This window comes from Diceros bicornis, chromosome 10 (genome assembly GCF_020826845.1).
Source record: "Diceros bicornis minor isolate mBicDic1 chromosome 10, mDicBic1.mat.cur, whole genome shotgun sequence".
Lineage (NCBI taxonomy): Eukaryota > Metazoa > Chordata > Mammalia > Perissodactyla > Rhinocerotidae > Diceros > Diceros bicornis.
In genome coordinates, this window is record NC_080749.1 from 74,834,941 (window position 1) to 74,854,835 (window position 19,895).

General features: G+C 37.8%; 1 protein-coding gene across 7 annotated transcripts in view; it reads right to left on the reverse strand.

Annotated features, from left to right (window-relative positions):
* PGAP1 (post-GPI attachment to proteins inositol deacylase 1) overlaps positions 1-18,107 on the reverse strand; it is a 68,678-nt gene extending 50,571 nt beyond the window's left edge. For 4 of the 7 annotated variants that reach the window (XM_058549492.1, XM_058549487.1, XM_058549485.1 and 1 more), the window contains exons 1-4: positions 17,924-18,107; positions 14,006-14,104; positions 11,881-12,034; positions 8,317-8,492 (exon numbers count right to left, since the gene is read on the reverse strand). In XM_058549492.1, the coding sequence (XP_058405475.1) occupies positions 8,317-8,492; positions 11,881-12,034; positions 14,006-14,104; positions 17,924-18,070 (576 nt within the window). In that variant the 5' untranslated portion in view covers positions 18,071-18,107. Of the gene's footprint in view, positions 1-8,316; positions 8,493-11,880; positions 12,035-14,005; positions 14,105-15,282; positions 15,787-17,923 lie in introns of those variants that run through there. The other 3 variants (XM_058549488.1, XM_058549490.1, XM_058549491.1) reach the window with 2 other exon arrangements.
* Between the last annotated feature and the right edge of the window lie 1,788 nt (positions 18,108-19,895).

A 19,895-nucleotide genomic window follows, 5' to 3' on the forward strand; every position in this document is an offset into this window, starting at 1 on the left:
AACTCTTTTTAATCCCACTTTCCCCTCAGTGACCACACCTTTCTCTGTATCTCTTTAAAGCAAAACTCTTCAAAAACAGTTGTCGGTACAGTACTTGTTGTCTCCAATTTCTCAACCTCCATACACTCTTAAACCTACTTCAATCAAGCTTTCACCCCAAAACTCCTCCACAACTGCTCGTCAAGTCACCAAGGAATCTAATGGCCAGTTCCGCATCCTCATCTTACTTGACTGTCAACAGCATTTGATAAAGTTGATCACGTCTTCCTCTCTGAAATGCTTTACTTAGTTTCCTTGACAACATACTCTCCTGAGTCTCCCTTTACCTCACTGGCTGCTCCTTTTTAGTCTCTTGCTGGTTCCTTCTCATCTCCCCTCATCTCTTAATACTGGAGTGACTCAGGCCTCAGATCTCTTCTTTCATATCTTGACCCTATTAGTGATGTCATCCAATCTCACGGCTTTAAATACATCTATATGCTGTCAACGCTCAAGTTATTATCTCTAGACTTGACCTCGTCTCTTGAACGCTAACCTTAAACTCCAACTGCATACTAGCTACACCTGGGATGTCTAATGTGCATCTCAAATCGAACCTGTCTAAAACTAAATGCTTAATCTCCTCCAAATCTGTTCCTCCTACATTTTCCCCCATCTCAGTTAATGGCATTTCAATCCTTCTAATTGTTCAGCCAAAAAATTGGGGGTCACCCTTAACTCTTCTTTTTCTCTCACATTGCCCCTCTATATCTGATCTGCTAGCAAATCTTGTTGCCTCAACCTTTAAGATTTACGCCAGTCTGACCATTTCTTATCACCTCCACTGCTACCAACTTGATTCAAACCACTATTATTTCTTGCCTGAAATACTACAGTAGTCTTCTAACTGGTCTCTCTGCTTCAACTCTTATGTCCCTTCAGTATCCTCAAAAGCATCCAGAATAATACTGTTAAAACCTACATCAGAACATCTCTCTGCTCAAAAATCCCTGCAATGGCTTTCTAAATTTTTTCAAATAAAAGACAAAATTCTTAAAATTGCGTACAAGGCTCTCTAATCTGCCTTTCCCCCAACCTCTCCATCTACTAACTCATTCTGTCTGCTCCAGCCGTACCAGTCTCCTTGTTTTTCCCCAAAAACAGTATGCATACACTTGCCTCATGTATTGGTTTACTCTACCTAGAGTACTCTTCCTAGATATCCAAATGGGCTACTTCCTCATGCTCTTAATTTGTATTAAACTGTCCGCTTCTCAACAGAAGTCTTCACTGAGCACCCTTATTTATAATTGTAGTCCTCTACCCTCGACTCCCTATCTCCCTTTCCTGTTTTTCCTTCCTGGCATTTATCACCATATAAGATAGCATGTATTTTTCTTATTCATGATGTTTACTCTCTGCCTCTCCTCACTAGAACACGAGGTCCACGAAGGCTTGGATTTATGTTTTATTCATTGCTGTATTTGCAAGCAGACTCACGTGACGAGTGAATGAGGTTTTCTCCATCTAAAAATGTCCTCTCACTTTCCCACATCCAAATTCTATCCATTCAACAAGATTCAGCTGTCTCTAACTCCTATCGTACTTGCTTGTAACAGGAATCTTACTTTTAAAAGCTTCAACTTAAAAGAAAGTTTATTAGTTCTATTAAAAAAATATAATATTTAGTCATTAGAGAAAATCTCGAAACAAAAAACAGAGAATAAAAAAAACTACCTAGGATATAACATTAAAGACATGATTGTTTATTGTGAATGACACTTAGGGAAATAAATCTCACTTTGCAATCACATCTTATTTCTTATCCAATAAATATCAGATACATAAAAGGTCCTGTACCTAATATGGCTTGTTTCCTCTTAAAACAATCAGCGTAGACTTAAGCTCAAAAACAACTTGCTGTTGAAATAATTTTAAAATGCTGGCTTATGCAAAGAATCACGATGTCTAAATTTCATTTTCAAGATGCACAGGAATACCTCACTGCCTGGATTACTACAGCTTCGTAGTTAAGTCTTGAAATTAGGCAGTGCAGGTTCTCCAACCTTGTTCTTCTTTTTCAAGACTGTTTGCATTTCCATATAAGCTTGTCAATTTTTACAAAAACACCTGCTGGTATCTGATTTGTATTGCATTAAATCTATTGGTCATTTTGGGGAGAATTAACATCTTAATTTTGAGTCTTCTAATCCATGAAGTTGGTCTGTCCATTTATTTCAGATTTCTTTAATTTCTCTCAGCAAAGTTTGCAGTTTTCAGTGTACAGATCTTGTACATTTTCATTAAATTTACGCATAAGAATTGTATTTTTTTGTGTGAGGAAGATTAGCCCTGAGCTAACATCCATTGCCAACCCTCCTCTTTTTGCTGAAGAAGATTGGCCCTGGGCTAACATCCATGCCCATCTTCCTCTACCTTATTTGGGATGCTGCCACAGCATGGCTTGACAAGCAGTGCGTCAGTCCATGCCCAGGATCTGAACTGGCAAACCCTGGGGCCACCGAAGCAGTGTGTGCAAACTTAACCGCTACGCCACCAGGCTAGTTCCAAGAATTGTATTTTTTATACCATTGTAAATGCATTTTAAAATTTCCTTTTCCATTTGTTCATTGATTTTTTAACGCTGATCATTTATCCTGTGACCTTGCTAAATTCACTTATGAATTCTAATAATTTTCTGTAAATTCCTCAAAATGTTTCTGTATATTTATATCATCTGTGAATAGACAGTTTTAACTCTTCCTTTTTAATCTTTACTAATTTTATTTATTTTTCTGACCTTCGTGCACTAGCTTGGACCTCTGTACAATGTTGAATAGCAGTGGTGGGAGCAGAAAGAAGCCAAAAAATGGAGAAAGAAACTACCTGGTACACAACATTAAAGACATTTGATTGTTTATTGTGAATAACACTTATGGAAATCTCCTTTTGTGATCACACCTTATTTATCTTATCCAATGAATATTTTAGCAGATACATAAATGGTTCTTAACCTAATATGGCTTGTTTCCTCCCAGTAAACTACGCACAATACTCACAATTCCTCACATTGAGGAAGTTCACTTCTATTCCTACTGTGCTGAGTTCTGTGTTGCATTTTCTTAAATCATGAATGGGTGCTGAATGTAGCCAAATGAGTTTTATTCATCTACTGAGATGATCTTATGACAAATTACATTGATTGATACCTGAATATTAAACCAACTTTGCATTCTTGAGATAAATCCTATTTGGTCATGATGTATTATACTTTAAAACACTGCTGGATTTGATAGCCTAATTTTTTGTTGAGGATTTTATAACTATGTTCATGAGGAACACTAGGTCTCTATTTTCTTTTCAAACAATGTGATTATCTGATTTTGATAATCAGAGTTTGTTGGTTTCTTAAAATGAACTGTTAAGTGTTGTTTCTTCCTCTATTTTCTGAGTTTGTGTAAGATGGGTATTTCTTCCTTAAATATTTGATAGAATTCACATTGAAGTCATTTAACTTTAGATTTTTCTTGGCAGTAAGATTTTTAATTACACATTCAAAAATTTTTAAAAAGGTATACGGCTAGTCAGAGATTGTTTCTTCTTGTGTCTGTTTTGTAATGTATGTTTCAAGGGATTTGTGCATTTCATCTGGGTTGTCAAATTTTTTTGCATAAAATTGTTCATAATATTCCTTTGATAGCTTCTTAGTATGTGTAGGCTCTGTACTGATGTCCCCTCCTTCATTCCTGATTTTGTTAATTTGTGTCCTGTTCTTTTCCCTTCTTAATCAGTCTAGCTATGGGTTTATCAATTTTAAAGATCTTTTCAAAGAATCAGCCATTGGTATCAATTTTTTTCTCTACTGTTTGCCTGTTTTCCATTTCATTGATGCCCATTCTCATCTTTATTGTTTCCTTACTTCTACTTACTTTGAGTTTACTTTGTTCTCTTTCTCTAACTTAAGTTGGAAAGTTAGATCATTGCTTTTAAACCTTGTTCTTTTCAAATATAAGCATTTAAGACTATAATATTTCTTCTAACCACTACTTTAATCTTATAAATTCTGATGATGTGTTTTCACTTTAATTCAGTTTAAAACATTTTCAAATTTCACCTGTGATTTTCTTTTTGACCTCTGGGTTATTTAGAAGTAATTATCAATATTTGAGACTTTTCCAGATATCTTTTTGTTGTTGATTTCTAATTTAATTCTGTTTAGAAAATATACCCAATATGGTTTCAATCCTTCAAAATTTACTGAGACTTGATTTATGGCCTAGCATATGGCATATCTTAGTAAACGTTCCATGTGCATTTAAAGAGAATATAGTTTCTACAGTTGTTAGGTGTAGTGTTCTATATATGTCATTAGGTTAAGTTGGTTAATAGTGTTCACATCTTCTATAGCTCACTGATTTTCTATTTATTTTATCAATTACTGAGAGAGGATTGTTGAAATCTCCAATTCCGTGGATTTATCTATTTCTCCCTTTAGTTCTGTTAGTTTCTGCTTCATGAATCTGGAAGCTCTGTTATTAGGTGCTTACTCACTTGGGAACGTTTTGCTTTCTTTATGAGCTAACTCTTTTATCATTACGAAATGTCTTCTATATCCCTGTAATATCCTTTGTCCTAGAATCTATTTAACTGATATTAAGATAGCCATGCCAGCTTTCATATGATCTGTGTTTGTATGCATTTTTAAAAATTATTTTACTTTTAACCTATCTGGATCTTTAAAGTAGTTTTTATTTTCTAGTAGAGAGATGATCATTTAGTTGGGTGGGTCTTGTTTTTATATCCAGTGTGACAAGCGCTTCCTTTTAACTGGAGTGTTTAATACATCTACAATTAAAGTAATTATTGATATAGTTGGGTTTAGCTCTATCATCTTGCCTTTGTTTTCTATTTGTTCCATCTGTTTTTTCGTTCTTTTCTCCTTTTAGATTGAGTATTTCTCTTCCATTTGCCCTTTAGCTATATCTCCTATTTTGGTGTTGTTACTCTAAAAATTACAATATGCAACATTAACTTAGTCTACCATGATTTAATATTACACCACTTCTTACCATAGTGGAATAATTCTATTTACTCCTCTTCCCACCCTTTTCATGGTTATTACATATTTTCCTTCTAAATAAGTTATAAACCTCATAATTTTTTTTTTTTGCTGTAAACAAAATTTTTTAACCTTTTATTTTGGACCAATTAGAGAAAAGTTGTAAAAATACCACCGAGGGTTCCCATACACTTCTTACCCAACTTCCTCTGATGTTAACATTTTACATAACCATACTACAAATATCAAAATCAAGAAATTAACATCAGTGCAATTGTATTAACTAAACTGCAGACCTTATTTAAACTTCACCAGTTTTCCCACTAACGTACTTTTTTTATTTCAGGATTCCATCCTGCATCCCACCTTACATTTATTATTTCTCCTTAGTCTCCTCTAATCTGTGATAGTTCTTCAGTGTTTCCTTGTTTTTTATGACCTTGATACTTCTGAAGCGTACTGGTTAGTTATTTTTATAGTATGTCTCTCAATTTGGGTTTGCCTGAAGTTTTCTCATGATTAGAATGAGGTTATACATTTTTGACAATAATGTCACAGCAATTACGTTGCATCCTTCTTCAGAGCATCATGTCAAGGGGGCTCATGATGTCAAAATGTCTTATTACTGGTAATGTTAACTCTGGTTAACATGATGTCTGCCAGGTTTCTCCACTGTTCTCTCCCTTTGTAGTTAATAATAATTTTAGAAACGATACTTTGAGACCATATGAATATCCTTTTTCTCCTCAAACTTCCACCCACTAATTTTATCATCCATGAATGGATGGAACAGCAATTACTGTGCTGTTCACTTATCAGTAATTTATTTCCCTCTTTCCTTCTACTAATGACAAAACTGCCAGTTTTTGTTACTCTGAAAGCGTCTTTATCTTGCTCTCACTTTTGAAGGATATTTTTGCTGGGTATGCAATTTTAGGTCGTGGCCCCTTCACCCCCACCCCCAAGACTAAGATGTTCTGTTGTTTTTGGCTTTCGTTATTTCTGACGGAAACCAGTGGTAATTTTTATTGTTTTCCCTACAGATAAAGGGTCTTTTTTCCTCCGGCTGCTTTTAAGATTTCTCTTTACTTTGTTTTTCAACAATTTGACTATGATATATGTGTGATTTTGTGTTTATCCTGCTTGACATTCATTGACTTTCTTGGATCTATGGGTTGAAAATTCTTCTTTTTTTTTTGTGAGGAATATCAGCCATGAGCTAACATCTGATGCCAATCCTCCTCTTTTTTGCTGAGGAAGACTGGCCCTGGGCTAACATCTGTGCCCATCTTCCTCTACTTTATATGGGACGCCGCCACAGCATGGCTTGACAAGCCATGCGTCAGTGCACGCCCAGGATCCGAACCTGTGAACCCTCGGGCTGAAAGCAGAGCGCGCACACTTAACCACTGTGCCACCGGGCCGGCCCTGTGGGTTGAAAATTTTTAATCAAAATTGGAAAATTTGGGGCCATTAGTTCTTTGAATATTTTTTCCTCTCCTATTTCTCTCTCCTCTTCTGAGGTTCCAATTACATGTAAGCTAGACTGCTTAGTACTGTCCCACAAGTTCCTGAGGCTCTGTCCTTTTCATCCTTTTATCCTCTGTGCTTCATTTTGGATAGTTTTTATCGTCCTAACTTCAAATTCAATAATCTCTTCTCTAGTTGGCCATCTGCTTAAAGCCTATCTACTGAATTTTTCATTACTGATATATATTGTTTCAGTTCTAGATTTTCCTTTTTGTTCTTTTTTTAAATAGTTTTCATGTCTCTGCTGAGATTCCCCATCTGCTCTCTTGTTATGTGCATCTTTTGCTTTAAATCCTTAATTTTGGGGCCAGCCCTGTGGCTTAGCGGGTAAGTGCGCGCGCCCTGCTGCTGGTGGCCCGGGTTCGGATCCCTGGTGCGCACCAACGCACCGCTTCTCCGGCCATGCTGAGGCCGCGTCCCACATACAGCAACTAGAGGGATGTGCAACTATGACATACAACTATCTACTGGGGCTTTGGGGGAAAAAAAAAATGAGGAGGATTGGCAATAGATGTTAGCTCAGAGCCAGTCTTCCTCAGCAAAAAAAAAAAAAAAGGAGGATTAGCATGGATGTTAGCTCAGGGCTGATCATCCTCACACACACACACACACAAAAAAATCCTTAATTTTGATATTTTTGAGGCTTCTACTTAAGCATTGTTAAGGTGGATCCTAGAGTAGCTCTTTCTTTAGGGGTAGGGTAGTCCTACTCCTATATCATGTCCTTTCTGGGGTCTCAATTGAATGCCCAATGTGTTCAGACAGGTCTTTCCACTCTAGCTGGTCAGAACTCCTGTTTCCCAGCACCACGGGGCCTCTGAAACCTCAATTCAGCTCACAATTCCCCAGTAGCTGTTGTTTGCCAGGACGTGTACAGTGGCATACTAAGGGAAGAAGTGGCTCACCCCAGTAGGTAGTAGTATTTTATCCATGACACCGTTTAGAATTGCTGGCACAGAATGATTTTTAGTCTGTTTTACTGTTCTTTTAAATTTCTCTTAAGACATATATTCCCCCTTACCCCTTGCACCTGAGGTGGGCACACCCCACCACTTCCTCCTTCCTTCTTGCCGTTAGCTTCTTGTCCTGTGCATATGCAGTGCAGCAAAGACTGAAAAATGCAAATTTCTAGAGTGCCTATCTCTGCCTAGTTCTCTTCTTTCTCATGCCCTGCCCCAGAGCCCTAGTCACTTCAGTAGTCCCAAATTCCAATCTCTGCCTTCTTCAGCTCAGTGATATCAATGTGCTCTGCTTGATCTCTAGCTGCTTGCCCCATGGTCTGGAAAATGCTTCCAGGCAGACAGCCAGGGCAATCATGGAGCTCATGTGTATTCTTTCCTTCAGGGGTCATGTCCTTTACTGCTTGGTTGTCCAATACCTGAAAAGGTGCTTCAGATATCTTGACTAGTTTTATACTTGTTTATACACTGAGGTGGTCTACTCTAGTACCAGTTACTCAGTTATAACCAGAAGCACAAATCCATACTAATGGATTTTAGGAAATATATTGCACTCCTAATTTATAAATAAAGTTAAAATTTTTTCATAAATTCACAAGAAAGTTTTCTTGTAAATTCAATTTAAAATTCAAAAACTGTCACTGAGTTCAAAACAGACTCCCACAAAACAAACTCTGTGCCAACTTTCCTTCAACTTCTATAAAAACAAATAAATGATTTCAAATATGCTGAGTCTCTAAAAAAAGATGCTAACAGGTTGATCACTATTGCTTTGCAAGCTTATCCCACCTTATAGAGTTTGAGAATTGTTTTAATGCATTCATGTACAAATTTGGTCTGCTTCTGAAGACTTCCACCATACAGTGCCACCAATTCTTCATTGAAATTCACACTAAAGAAGTCAAAGTGGTACTTGAAGTCAATGTCTTCTGCTTTTCTAAGTGCAATAGAGCCAATAGAACGAACTGCAAAGGAAAAAGGCAAAGTGCACATTAAACAAAATGTTTAAAAGTTTCATCCATTCTTGCTTCAAAGTCTCTTAACAAATAACTTTATCTCACATCCTCAAACACAACCTATTTCAGGGTGATATCTTTTAATAGTATCAATTTAGAAGAACAAATTAACCTAGGAGTCGTATATCCTGTACCCTAAATACTTTTTTAAATTAAATACAAAGTGAACAGGTCATTCATTCTCTATCTGCTTCCCCTTCAGTAGGGATAACAATAGCTAAAAGGGAGGGGAAGGATTCTTTGAAGAATAAAAAAATTAGGAATTTTGTCACACTTGAGAATTTTAAGAATGATAATATTCCTATAAGAAATGTCTGCTCATCACATGATTTAGATACCCATGCTTGATTTGTCTCTTTTTCTTACACATGACATCCAATCCATCAGTAAACCCTGTCATGCTCTACCTTCTCGAGGTTTCTCAGCATTTTCACCACTACCTTCCTAATCCAAGCACCATCATCTCTTGCCTGGACTACTCTAATAGTTTCCTAACTGGTCTCCTTGCTTCCACTGTTTTAGTTTTTGCTTTGTAAACCCTTTAACAGGATTTATTGTGAATTGGTTACATTAATTGGCATTAAAAATCACAGTGTATAGTTTAGCAAACAAAATACCTGTTTGCTGTTCAATTTTTTTAACCATATATAATTCACATACTATAGAATCCACCTTGTAAAGTGTACAAGTCAATGATTTTTAGTTTATTCACAGAGTTGTACAATCATTTCTGCAATCTAACTGTAGATATTTTTTAATCACCCCAAAAAGAAAACCCTGTACTCATTAGCAATCACTCCTCATTCCTCTTCTCTTCCTAAATCCCGGAAAGCACTAATATACTTTCCATCTCTATGGATTTGCCTACTCTGGACATTTTTATAAATGGCATCATATAACATGTGGTCTTTTATGACTGGCTCCTTTCACTTTATAATAATGTTTTCAAGGTTCATCCACTTTGTAGCATGTAATCCATTCCCTTTTATTACTGAATAATATTCTATTATACGGTTATATCACATTTTATTCATCCATTCATTAGTTGATGGACATTTGGGTTGTTTCTACCTTTTAGATATTATGAATAGTGTTGCTATGAATATTTGTATACAAGTTTTTATGTAGATGCATGTATTCACTTTTCTTGGGTAGATACCCAGGAGTGGAATTGTTGGCTCATATAACTCTGTGTTTAATATTCTGAGAAACTGCTAAACCGTTTTCCAAAGTGGCTGTACCATTTTACATTCCCAACAGCAATGTATGACTGTTTCAATTTCTTCACATCCTCAACAGCACTTGTTATTATCTGTCTTTTGGAGTATAGTTACCTTAGTGGGTATGAAATGAAATCTCATTGTGGTTTTGATTTGCATTTCCTTGATAACTAATAATATTTAGTATCTTTCCTATGTCCACTCTTGCCCCTTTACAGCATATTCTCTACACAGCAAAGCCAGAGTGATCATTTTTTAAAAATAAATCACACCCACCAGATTGGTTAAAATTAAAAATCTGACAATTCCAATGTCAAAGACGCAGAGCAAAGGGAAGTATAACGTACTGTTTCTGGGAGTATAAGTTAGCGCAACCAGAAAAATAAAAGGATACACATAACCTGTGACATGGAATTATGTTTCTAAGTATACATCTTGCAGAAACAACGGGCTTAGTGCTCCAAGATAAGAAGATTCATTGTTTGTAATTGCCAATAAATGTAAACAACACAAATGTCCAAAGACAAAATGTTTAAACTACAGTATAGTCATACAACGGAATAACACAGAGTGAGGAAAATGAATGAATCATAGCTCCTACAGCAACTTGAATTTTAAAAACAACGAGTGGAAGAAGCCGGAGAATACATACTGAATGATTATATTCATATCACAAAGTTTAAGAATAGCCCCAAATAAGCAGATTGTATTAGAGATGCATACTTAGATGCTAAAACTATAAAGAAAGTCAAGAAAATTACTACCTTAAAGTTAGGATTGTGGTTACATCTAGAAAGAGGGAAGGGAGTTTTAATCAGAAAGGGGCCCACAGTGGGTTTCCAGGGTGCTGGCAATCTTCTATTCCTTGACTTGGGTTTTGGTTCCATGGTTCTTCACTTTAAAATCATTTTTAACCAAATATCTATATTCTGTGCACTTCTCTGTATGTGTGTTATTATTTCAAATATGATTAACAAAAAGATCAGATTAATCATTTCCTACCCCAAACCTTCCAACAGTTTCCCATCACACTCAGATCAAAATTCGAAGTCTTTTCCATAGCTTATATGATACAGCCTGCGGCTACTTTTCCATCCTCATGTCTTTTCACTTTCTCTAGTCTCAGTGGCCTTGAATGCACCAAGCGTGCTCCTGCCTCAGGGTCTTCCCCCAAATAGTCACACACCTCAGTCTCTTGCTACATTCAGGCCTCTGCTCAAATGTCATCTCCTCATAGCAGCCTTTCGTGGCCATTCACGGCCACTTCATCTAAACTAGCCACTTCTTGACCCTGTTTATTCTCTAACCCTTACTCTGTTTATTTCTCTTTCTAGCTTTTAACATTACTGTCATATTTATTTGATGGCTGTCTTCCCAACAAGAATATAAGTTTGATGAGGAGAGAGACTATCTGTCTTGGTCTGTTTTAGATCCCTAATACCTAGAATACTGCCTGGCTCATGGTAGGTACTCCATAAATATTTGCTAGATAAATAAATAAATATGTAAGTAATTATACCACGTTGAAATAATTTCATGCTCATTATATAAAAGAATACACCATTTAATAACCAAAAAAGCAGATTTTAGCTGAAATTACTTCCAGATTACTTGGTTGTTATGCCAGAAATAATTGCAATATCTCCAAGCCAACATACATTTTGGAATCTGTACATCTAATTTCCCTCCCTCCCCTTTCTGTGTTCCTCCCAGTATTTCTAGATCTCTCTAACTTGAATAGCTCCAAAAGAAAGAAACCCATTTCCTCTCTTGTTCAATATAACATAAACCACTGATTTACTTGTCTAATCCAGGCTTCAGGTTCTGTTCTCTGTAACCTCCATTTCCAATATAAACCTCTTTCTTCTGCTGATTCTTGAATCCCTATATCATCTACTTATCCCACCTCACTCCATCTTATTCTTTTTCTCCTTCTTACTCTTTGCAAAGTGGTCTTCAACTATTCTTTCTTATGTACTTCTCACATGTACTTTCAGACAAAATGTCACATATTTAAGTCTCCCAATATGCCTAGCTCAGTACTTAACACAGAGTATGTATCCGATAAATTCTTCAACTGAATTTTATAGCTTTCAAAATCTACTTCTGAGACTTACCTTGCTTATAACTTCCAGCGTTACCAGGAAGAAAGAGAACTGGAATACCTGTCAAAGGGAGACTTTTGTGTTCTTCAGCATAGGATCCTTCTCCATAAAGATATAATTCATATGCAGGATAGCGTTTTGCCAGTTTCTTGGGAAGTTCTATTTTCTAGTGCAAAAAAATGCAATTTCACTTTAATCAATTTTATTAATACAATTCAGCCTCATTGTACCCAATTCTGAATTATATAATTTGAAATAGTACAATATAAAAATATTACTGATAAAACTGCACTTAATGCACAAAACAAGTTCTACTTTTAGTTCATTCATATGGAGAACTAGTCTTGAATTATATGAGTTTTGAACCATGCTCCCTTCAGGAAAGCATAAGATGGGACTACCTGAAATTCTACTGAATATAAATTACTCAAAATAGCCACTGACAAAGGCAGAAAACACTTGTATATGTCAGCAAGTTACATGTTAACACAATTGGAAATGAATTTAATTTAGTATCAGTATCAATTATACTTAGAAATGACAAAAGCTTTCCATTATCAAATCAATTGTTTTTTGCTATTTTAAACTGTTTTGTAATGTCTCTCTTACTCAGGCCCAACTATATATTCCAGCTGTTACATCATTCAAAGGAAAGTAAGTTTGTTTTATAATGCAGCTTTCTGACCTCTCAACTTAATATGCTTTGACCTAAAATGTGCTTAACAAATTCATCTGAACCTTATAGCCATGTCTTGGTCGAGACATGTACACCCTTCTTTCATAAACATTCCAATGAATTAGCATCTGTTTCACTTTTCATGGACCAGATGCATGGTTTGTCAGCAAGCCTTAAACTACTCTGCAATTCATATTATTGCATACCAAACAAGCCAGTAATTCACCTAAAATTTTTTTCAACAAAATATAAATTAGGTCTTAATGTCATCTGAAAAAGGTAGCCATCTATAAAAGCGGTAGTAAAGTATAGGCTCTTCTTCTGATTCTTTTTTTTAAGGAGAGAAACCATTAAAAATGAAACCAGTTACACTGAACAGATTTTATTTAAGTAGACATCAATAGATTTAAGGATCTAGCAGTGCTACACAGGTGCGTGATAAAAATTTTAATTACTGAATGAATTTTAAAAACTGTAAATGGTAATTATTACTGAAAAACCTCACTGTTCTAGAAATCAGAATTCTGATGACTGATGCACATTCCTAATTATTCCTTTGAGGACATTACCATAAACAATCTGTGCCAATAACACGATGAAAACATCTTTAGAGACTGTGAGCATATTGTTTAAGATACCAGAAACTTTATCTCCTCAAATAGTCAAAATACAGAAATACCAACCCCACTATTTTCTTTATGTGTGTACATGTACTTCAACTCAAATTAGTCCCAATATTGAGCATGTAGAGTATACAATCAAAAATTAAAATGATGCAATATTTTGTTTCTTTAGGTACAAATTAAGCAAATAAATAAATAAATAAACGTGAGAGAACAAAGAAACAGTTTCTTAACTCCTCCCATTTAGTACACGATTTGATATAACAGTACATCCATATTAGATCATTATTCTTTCTAGGACAGTAGCTAAACAAAGTTTTGAATTAGCTGAAAATTAACTAAGAAGAGGAAACTATCAAATATATGTAAAAATAAATATTTAATTCTCTGGAGACAGAAAAACAAGCAAAAGAATATATTTGATATCTTTCATAATATACTATTATGAAAGCAATTTTGTAGTAAAAGGCATACATTTAAAAAATATGAATGCACACAATATGTGGAAAAAAGTATAGAGATGGAAAAAAAACAGGTAGAACAAAAAAAAAAAGTGGGAGTTGTAGGTAAATGGCAAAACTGCATTTCCAGACAGAGTTTAAGCTGGGAGCGAGTGGCAGCAAGAGATAGGAAGGGTACTGACCATAATGAGGACAGAAAAGGTGTAGGCATACAAAAAGCATGCTGACGAAAAAACAGAAGAGGGTTAATGGATTTAAAAAGAAACCATTTATAGCAACAGAACTCCAATATATTTTAAATGGGTTATTTTAAATAGATTATTTTTAAATAAGCACCCCTCCCCCTAAAAGATCTTTAATTAAGATCAATTGATTACCTTTACACTGAAAATATTATCCTCACAATCCTGCCTCTGCTGTCCATCCTCTCTTGACTCTGCCTTTGTGCAGGTCCTTCCCATCTCTAACCTAGACTCCTTTCGAAAGACAAAAATTCTAACATATTTCCAAGTGCTAGAAAAATACTGATTTAAGAAACTAAAGTCTTTATCTTATGATATATATCTTTTAATTGTGAATCAAAACTGAAAAATAAAAGTTTGAGCCAAAGGAATTAACCAAAATGAAAAAAAAAAAAGGACGTTGATCAAAATGAACACAAACCATTTTAAAGATCTTACAAAGAGCTCTCAGCCCTCTGCCCACCCCACCCCTAAGAATACTTAGGACTCTAGCTTGATAAAAAAAAACCTAGGGACAACTGAGTCTTTCAGACTGGTCTCTCTGCCTGTCATAATCTCCCTGCTACAATCCATAGTCCACAGCGCTATCAAGAAATACCTGTTAAAACATACACCTTATGCGTTTCCTCCCTGCAGAGATAGTTGATAAGGGCTTAAGAAAGAGGTCTTTCAAAATCTGACTCTAATTATTCTTGCCTACTTTCTTATAACTTACATATTCCATGTTTTAAAATTTATTTTTAATATGTTTCAAAATTCAAGATTCAATGGGGTATACATTAAACACTCTCTCCTACCCCTGGTCCTTTAGCCATCCACTTCCCTACCCAGAAGGCAACCAATATTATCAGTTTGTGTGTGCTTCCAGAAATATTTTACATATATACAAGCAAACGCCTTTGTAAGTTGTTTTCTCCTTTTTACATAAATGGTAACATACATGTTGCTTATGCAATGTGTCCTGGTGTCTTCTCACCTTCACATATGCTACTCTTTATGCCTGCAATTTTCTTGTTTCTGCACTTTGTTAAATATATACCTTCCATGGCCCAACTCACTACCTCTTCTGTACAGTCTTTGACCACCCAAGACAAACTCGGACGCTCTCTTCTGTGAAGAGCCTTGAACATACTCTCTTACAGCAAAATCATAACACTTAGCATACCAGATTTTAACTATCCATTATGTTCCTGTCTCCCCCATTGTATTATAAAGACACAAATTAAAGGCACAAGGTCTGATTCATCTCTAATTCCCTCTCATCCACATCCAGTATCTAGAATATACCTGAAACAGAGTAGTCATTCAATAAATGATCTGTTAAATAAACATCATACTTAATAACAAAATATATGATTCATATTTTCCAATATTAACACTTCTTTGCAGAGAGCAACCATGAGGTCACATACCTGAAGACAGCCAAGCAAATTACTGCATAGTAGAAAACAACACAGATGTTTCTTCTTGAATTCTACAATTTGCCTAAAACTGTTTGCTACCAAATAAAAGCTTGCCTTGCTGTCATAATAAGGCAAGAGGCTCTAAAGGATAACGTGTATTTGCCAGGTAGGTTCGTGAGATGTTCAGTTAAGTCTGAATAAGTGAATCTAGGAAAACCAGAGGTAGAGAATGAATAGAGATAATCAAACGCTGTTAAAATCAAAACCTCATTTTTACAAAAAGTTTCAAATTCCTGTCCCACCTTTTATTTTTTAAACAGGAGAATAAAATTCAGCAGGTTTCAACTACTTTTCATTTCCTCTGCTGGCCAGCTAAAAAATGTGCAAATGAGCAGTAAAAAAATAAGAAAGACATCAAGAAAGAGAAGAAAACCCAACAACTAGGACATCCCTTAGGCTAGATATCAACCTGTGACAATTAGAGAGCTTACCATAACATATAATTAAAAGTAAGCAACATATAAAATATGTTTAGAACACTTTTATTCATTAAAACCATTGGTTCTTAATAGAATGACCTCAGTTATCCAGAAATCTCTCTTACTACAGTTCAAAATGATTCATTTCTATAGTCAGATTTTAACTATATTGATAAAATAACAGGACCTGGTGTGCAAAATACAAGGGCTAAGAGTATAAATACTGTAGTGAATTAACACAGCTTTTTACATCAGAAAAATAAAAATCTAAAAATGTGGATCACAAACTCCACCACCGTAATTATTACTGTACTAACAAATTATTAACAGAAGTGTAAAACCTCAAAAAGGCAATTTGAACCAAAATAATTGAATACAGAATACTCAACAACAACAAAAAAGCCAAACAGTTCTTTTGCATTAGCTACACTAATTTTCTGTTTCTTTCCAGTCAATTTTACGAGGCACAAAATGCATCTGTGAGGTCCATATGCTTTGTTCCCAACACTAAACAATTTCTACTACGGCAAATACTAAAATAGCTTCAATAATTGTGGGGAATCTAAAAATAAGTGGGAATTAGTACTGTATTGTTCCAAAATAAATTTATTTTAACCAAACTCTTCAATGAAATATAAAACCAAAGTGACCTACTTCAATCTATTGGGAGTTTTCTAATCACTAAGCCATAGAAAAATGAAAGGAAATTATATAGGCTCTATTTTCAGTTAAAAAAAAATCTAAACTAAAAGCCCACGTATCTAACTATATATATAGCCTCTGATAAACATAAACCAGCATATTCCCTTAGAAATTAAGAGACAACAGTAACATGTTAAAATCTTCTCCTTCAACAGCATCTGATATCAAACGTTTCCACTCCTTTATAAGCACTAATGCAAAACCAAGGTAAGGATCGCAAAACAAATGAAATCTGAACTAAAATTTTGCCCATGGGAAAGGACGCACCTCAGCAATCTAAACCTTAATTAGTTTTAAGATCTAAATAATAGCAGCATAATCAAATAACACGCTCCTCTATAATGATCTGTACACAGAAGCAATCACGATCTGCATCTTTCACCTTAAAGAAAAAATCTGCTATGGTTTTAAAAGTATACTAAAAATGCATTTTATCAATATGTATTATAATACATACATTTTTTATAGAAGGGAGTTATCATTATAATGTGTTCCATAATTAGGAGATGCATTTAGAAATAAAAGAATCATTCGGAAAAAATTTCTTTGGACAGTTGTGTAATTTGTCACCATCTCTTTTTTACAGCTGGTCAGGAATGAAATTCTAGATTCTACTCCGCTGAACTAATGAAGCAATTGTTACTGAAAATACTCAAAACGGAACGGAAAACGGAGAGAGAGGGAGAAGGGCCAGCTCTCTCTTAAATTGCAAACACAGTGAGAAAACAAAAATAAGACCATGGAATAGATTTTGTATGCAACTGGAAGGGGGCGACATGCATAAACACAGGCATGCATGCACACGCGCGGACCCAGAAGCTCCAAAACAGGAGGACCCGCAAAATCCGTACACGGGAGCATCCCAACAGTTTTCCATTTAATTACTCATCAGGGTAGCCCTTCACAGAGGTAAAACCCTGGAGTCTCTAACACAGCCTTGGGAACTATCTAGCCAATACACACTCTGCAGAAGCTCGGTCCCCTTCTAGAAAAGCGAGAGCTGACGCGCATATCACTGGGCGGGAGGGGAAGATTCAGGCGCGTGGGAAGCAAAGCAGGGTCCAGGGGCACCTGTTAGGCAGGAACGCAGGGAAGGCGGGATCTGGGTTTAGGGAGAGGGGCTGGGGTTGCGGCCCTGGGGGGGAAGGGGGTTGGGCTCTGCCAGTCAAAAGACTGTGCTTGGGATTTGAGGCCGGGAAGGGGTGGAGGGACTGGGGAGCAACCACAAGGGGGGCGGGAAGGATGCCTGGGGAGCCATCTATCAAAGACCCCACCACGACGAGACGACACAAAGGGCAGGTGAGAGGGCAGCAGGGGTCTGCAGAGCCTTCCGGGGCGGAACAAACAGAGGCGAGGCTGGGATGAAGGGGTCGGAGCGGCGCGGGGAGCCAAGACCGGGGAAACCCACAGAGCGCGAGGCAGGAAGGGCCCGTCTCGAGCGCCCCAGTGAGGAGAGGGCGGAACCTCACCTGATACTCCGGGTACTCAAACATGTAGCTCATACTGCACTTGTTCTCCTCGAAGCCGAAGAAGACGTCCCACAGCCCCAGCGTCGCCATGAAGACCATGAGGGCATAAAACGCCAGGTTCCAGAGGTTGACTGAGTGAAGGAACATGATGCCACCGCCACCGCCGCGGGGCCCGAAACCGGGACTGAGCCGTCAGAGGGACGCCTGGCCGCCCGCGCCGGAGCGGAGCCCGAGCGGCGCGCCTGCGCCGACGCCCCGCCTGCCCGCGCGCCCGCCGCGCTCTGCGCCTGCGCGCAGCCAGCCCGCTGCGCCTCCCGCCTGGCGTCTAGGAGAGCGGAGGCGGCGTTTGGAGCGGGAGAGTGAATCCGAGGGGAGAGGGATAGAAGAAAGCGGGATGGGCTGGGCTGGAGCGTGAGGGGAGAACAGGGAGAGGGAAAAAGAGGAAGGTGGAGGGAAGGGCCGTGAGAGACAGGCCGGAGGGAAAGGGGAGGGAGGGGGGGACTGGAGAGGAGTGGGCGGAGCGCGGGAGCCCTGGAGGCTGGAGGGGGAAGGGCCGAGGTGGGCGTCGGGTGAGTGAGCCGGGAGCGGGAGAGGCGGTTAGTGATGGTGAACTGATCCGGCGAAGGGAGGGGGACGTCAGCTGTCACGTCGCCAACACCTCTCCCTGAGCAGTTTAAAAACCCTTCCTGTCCGATTTCGAAACGCCTCAGGCCTCCGCTATTTCGGTTCTCCCAGCGGCGAGAGCACATTCACAGCGCTCTGGACCAGTTAGCTGGAGGAGGGAACAAATGGCTTTTTCCCCCCTTTGACCGCCGACGTTGGCCCAGTAGGTAACAGCGCTCAAAAGCACCGGCTCGTAAAAAACCACCAGCTGGTCAACAAGATTCTCTTCTTGGTATACGATGAAAGCCTGAATCGCAAAACCAGCGTTAGTCTTTGAAAAATGTTCCCAAAATTTCCCTTAACACGGACGCCCCCAACAGGTATCTGGGTGATAGGTTTGACGCTCACCTGCCTCTTGCTCCCCAGAACCTCCACCTCTTGGGGAATTGCTTCCACATTAACGCGAGGAGGCGATTCGCTCAGCTTCCCCTCAGACTCTCCAGTGACTTAATTCATTTTGAAGAATTTCGGTTTGGTTTTGCACAAAGGAGGGGTCAAAAAGCAGCTCAGAAACATCCCGTATAGCAGTTCAGAACACTGGAGTGTTAAGAGAAGAAAGGCACCTTATCTTTAAAGCTGACCCAAGAGCAGATGCGGGGTGTGTGTGTGTGTGGCTAACTACAGATGTCTCCTTAGAATTATTTTTGGCACTGACTGAGTTGCATTTCACTTGGGCTGATTTTTCTGGTATTTTCTTCTATGCAGAGGAAGTTTGGCTATGATACATAAAAATCAAAGAATTTTAAAACTAAAAGGAAGCTTATAGTTTATTTTGTACAATACCCTGATATGTGAGAGAAACTGGGGTGTGGGGTGGAATTAGGGAGGAGATAGTGCTGAGGATGACAAATCATTTGAGAAAGGATTTAAGTTACACGTAAAAAAGGGAGCACATTCAGTCTGGGAGCTCCAGAACATCACAGACAGAATGTCTCCTCCTTGTTTCTCCTAGCATATCATGACCAGCACAAATAAACCAAGGGTGAATCTACACTCTCTCATCTATCTATCCCAGTGCTTCTTAAACTTAATATGCATATGAATCACTTGAAGATTCTGTTAAAAAGCAGATTCTGATTCAGTAGTTCTGGAGTGGGACCGAGGAGTCTGCATTTCTAACAAGCTCTAGGAGATGCCAGTGATGCTGGGCAGCGAACTACACTTTGAGTAGCAAGGATCTATCCTGCCTGATAGATCTGATATGTGGAGAAAACCGTGAGTTTGTAGATGACAGAGCTTACTCTTCTGATGGCTTTCATGAATTGTGGCAACTTGCTGCCTTGATTGTCGGCTCAGAAAGGAGTGGGAT